The 3,194-nt window shown below is 41.6% G+C and overlaps 1 protein-coding gene across 1 annotated transcript in view; it reads left to right on the forward strand.

Annotated features, from left to right (window-relative positions):
• Positions 1-3,194, forward strand: part of Snrpa1 (small nuclear ribonucleoprotein polypeptide A') — a 15,131-nt gene that overhangs the window by 982 nt on the left and 10,955 nt on the right. Inside the window, exons 2-3 of the mRNA XM_004623247.2 lie at positions 1,444-1,609; positions 2,797-2,875. Coding sequence (XP_004623304.1) covers positions 1,444-1,609; positions 2,797-2,875 — 245 coding nt within the window. The remainder of the gene's footprint in view (positions 1-1,443; positions 1,610-2,796; positions 2,876-3,194) is intronic.

Genomic DNA, 3,194 nt, shown 5'->3' on the forward strand with positions numbered 1-3,194 from the left:
GCTTGACTGGCAATGTCAGAAATTGTTGACCTGAGTCCCCTACTGCTCAACATAACACCATGGCTTTACTTCTTATACTTCGTTTTTATACCTTTCTGCTGGATGGTTAAGACCAAGATAAAGCAAGACCTATGCAACAAGAGTTGTAGCTTTTGGGTCTGGCTTTATCTGGTATTTATCTATTAGGTAGACATTTTCAGGGTTAAACCTTTCTGCCAAGGCCTGCGTTGTGACTTTTATGTGCTGAGTGGTCGAAACAGTCCCCGCTAGTCAGGTCGCTGTAGTGTTTTGCCTATTTGTTTTGCTTTTTTAATTGTTTTTGAGACAGGGTCTCACTGTGTAGTACAGTCCAGGCTGGTCGTAAATTCATGATGTGGCCCAAGCAGGCCTCGAACTCAGAGCAGTCCTGCCTTCAGCATCTTAGGTGCCAGGGTCACAGGCATGCACCACAGCGCCTTGCCAAGCTCCTTGTAGTTGTTCTGGTAGTGAGATTTGGCTAAAAAAAGTAATAATAATAATAGGTTGAAATGCAGCGAGCTGCGAGGTATTTCAGGAGACAGCAAAAAAAAAAAAAAGGTGCTAGGAGCAGTGTCAGGGGTAAGGTTGTGTTGTTTTCCTGGCCTGAGGGGACCACTCTCAGCACCATTTATGTGGCCTCTACTGTCTGCCAGATGCCTTACTGACTTTTGGGGAATCTCAGTGCTTTTATTCAAATTCAAGAGCATCTTGCCACTTTCTCTGCTTGGCACACGTTGGTCTGCCTCAAGTGTATGCAGCGTTGAGAATACCTAACGTGTGGCAGTACGAACTTTGATGCAGTCCTTACAGCTCTCAGTTGTGTACTTTAATCATGGCTGGCTTCGTTCTTTCAGGCAATGATTTGGGCAGTGATTTATGCCCAAATTAGGCAAAGTAGTCAGTGTTTGAATGAATTGTTCAAGTGTGACCTCCCAGTCGGGGTCGGATCTGCCACTCAGAATTAGAGCTGGTGAAGTAAGCTGAACATTCGTGTTGTCAGGGAGGTGTGCGGAGGAGAGCGGTGAATCTGGCCATGGAAACGCATGTGGTTGAGAACCGTTGTCCCCAGCGTCTCAGAAGGGTTGGTTCCTAGTAAGGAGCTTGGCTAACTCTAGGATCTTAGAACACTATGAAACACCGTTTAATGTTCTTGTTAATGCTAGCTACCATGTGGCTTAGAGAGTAATCCTGTGGTCCTGCCCTTGTACTTCTCCTTGGCATCTGCGCACCCTAAGCTTCACTGAACTGGGGACTTGGGATTCTTGTTTTGTCATTTATCTTCAGTGCCTTGTACAGTGTTTGACATATATGCATGGTAGTTAAATGCTTCCTGAATAAAAGATTTGAGTCAGATTACCATGAAGTAGTTTAGCTGTTGAAATTGTAGTAATTATTAATAACTTGTTTGTGTGTTTTTCTTTTTTCCAAAACTCCATTTTACAGGATATAAAATTCCTGTCATTGAAAATCTAGGCGCTACCTTAGACCAGTTTGATGCTATTGATTTTTCTGACAATGAGATCAGGAAACTAGATGGTTTTCCTTTGTTGAGAAGACTGAAAACATTATTAGTGAACAACAACAGAATATGGTAAGTGTGTGCTATTTACAGAATAATTTTTTAAACCTTGGGTGAATATTGTAGTGTGCCTTGAAAAAGTTAAGTATACCCGGTTAAGTGTACAGTTGCATACAAATGCACAGTTGATTTACTTTAGTCTTATTTGCATGTTTTCATAAATCTGCATTTATGTATCTGTAAGTTTCTAATTTAAATGAATTTGGCTTCTGAAGCAATTATCAAGACAGGTCATACTAAAAAGCTACTTAAAATACAACTGTATCTTCACTGAGTATGCCTCATACCTCCTGCTATTCATTTTTCTTTAAGACTGATTTGTAGAGTTTAACTTATTGGAAGTGAGACCTTTATTGACCCTCTCATCGGCTCTGCATAAATTTTATTGAAAAAATAATTAAAGTTTATAGATAATGAGTAGCCAAATACTTTTCGTAGTTTAATTAGTCTCCTCTGGTCTAGTTATGTCTTGCACAAAAGGTGAGCATACAGTAGAATCCCTTGTATTTTCATGCTGCTTGAACAGAATCCTGAAGCCAGGAGTCTCACCCTTTTAGTTTCCACCAGACTTTATGGCAGTGGAAGGTCAGGCAGCATCCAATAGTCATGGGATCTGAAATCATCTACTGCTGTCCATGGCTTTGTGGCCACTTTGACATGGAATGTGCAAGAATTCTCTCTTAGGTGGTCTCAACTTTGATGTGTTATTATCTGAGCAGCTATGTGCTCCTGGTCCCAAACAGACCACAAGAAGTTGGGGTAAAAATGAAAAGCCTTTGTTTAAATCTAACCATGAGGAAGCGGAAGCCTTATCCTGCCACAGATCCTTATCTTACCAAGTTTAGGTGTGCAAGGCCCTTTCATAGCAAGCAACAGAGGGCAGAGGGAATACAGTATAGCCAGAGAAAGCTCCATGCTTATTCATCCCTGCGGGTCTTTTTCTGCTCCCTCCCTTGACTAGAAGCTTGGGGACCATTGCCTGCGTATATTATCCATTCAAATTGAAGAAAAAAATGGCAGTACAGGTCTTTAGCCTGAGGAATTTTGGGGAAGCAGCTTATCTCTAAAAGAAAAAAGCTAAAATTAAAAATTCCATTTCATCCTTCTGGTTACCACCTCAGATCCTTTGAGCACTGATGAAAATAAGTGTCAGTTTACTCTTCACCTTCCTCACTAAGAGCCTTTCTGTTTTACTTTAGTCGTATAGGTGAGGGACTTGATCAGGCTCTGCCGTGTCTCACAGAACTCATTCTCACCAACAACAGTCTTGTGGAGCTGGTAAGTTGCTCAAAAGGAGGTTGAGTTTGGGGATGAGGTTAAAGGTAGTACATGCAAAGATCCAGGAAATTCTCATCCTTTTTTTTTTTTTTTTTTTTTTTTTTCTTGTTATTGTTTTTGTCTTTATTTAGTACAGGGTCTCCAGGGTCTCACTACACAGATTGGACTCGCAGCAATTCTCCTGTTTCTCAGCCTCCCAAACGCTGGGATTATAGGCGTGCATCACCACGCTAAGTCTCAATCGCTGTTTTAGGGTTCCTGGGTGCGGGGCACCCACGGAATGTAGGGGATGGAACACCGGTCAGTGCTGTATTAGTTT

This window comes from Octodon degus, unplaced genomic scaffold (assembly GCF_000260255.1).
Source record: "Octodon degus isolate 3935 unplaced genomic scaffold, OctDeg1.0 scaffold00002, whole genome shotgun sequence".
In the NCBI taxonomy this organism is placed as follows: domain Eukaryota; kingdom Metazoa; phylum Chordata; class Mammalia; order Rodentia; family Octodontidae; genus Octodon; species Octodon degus.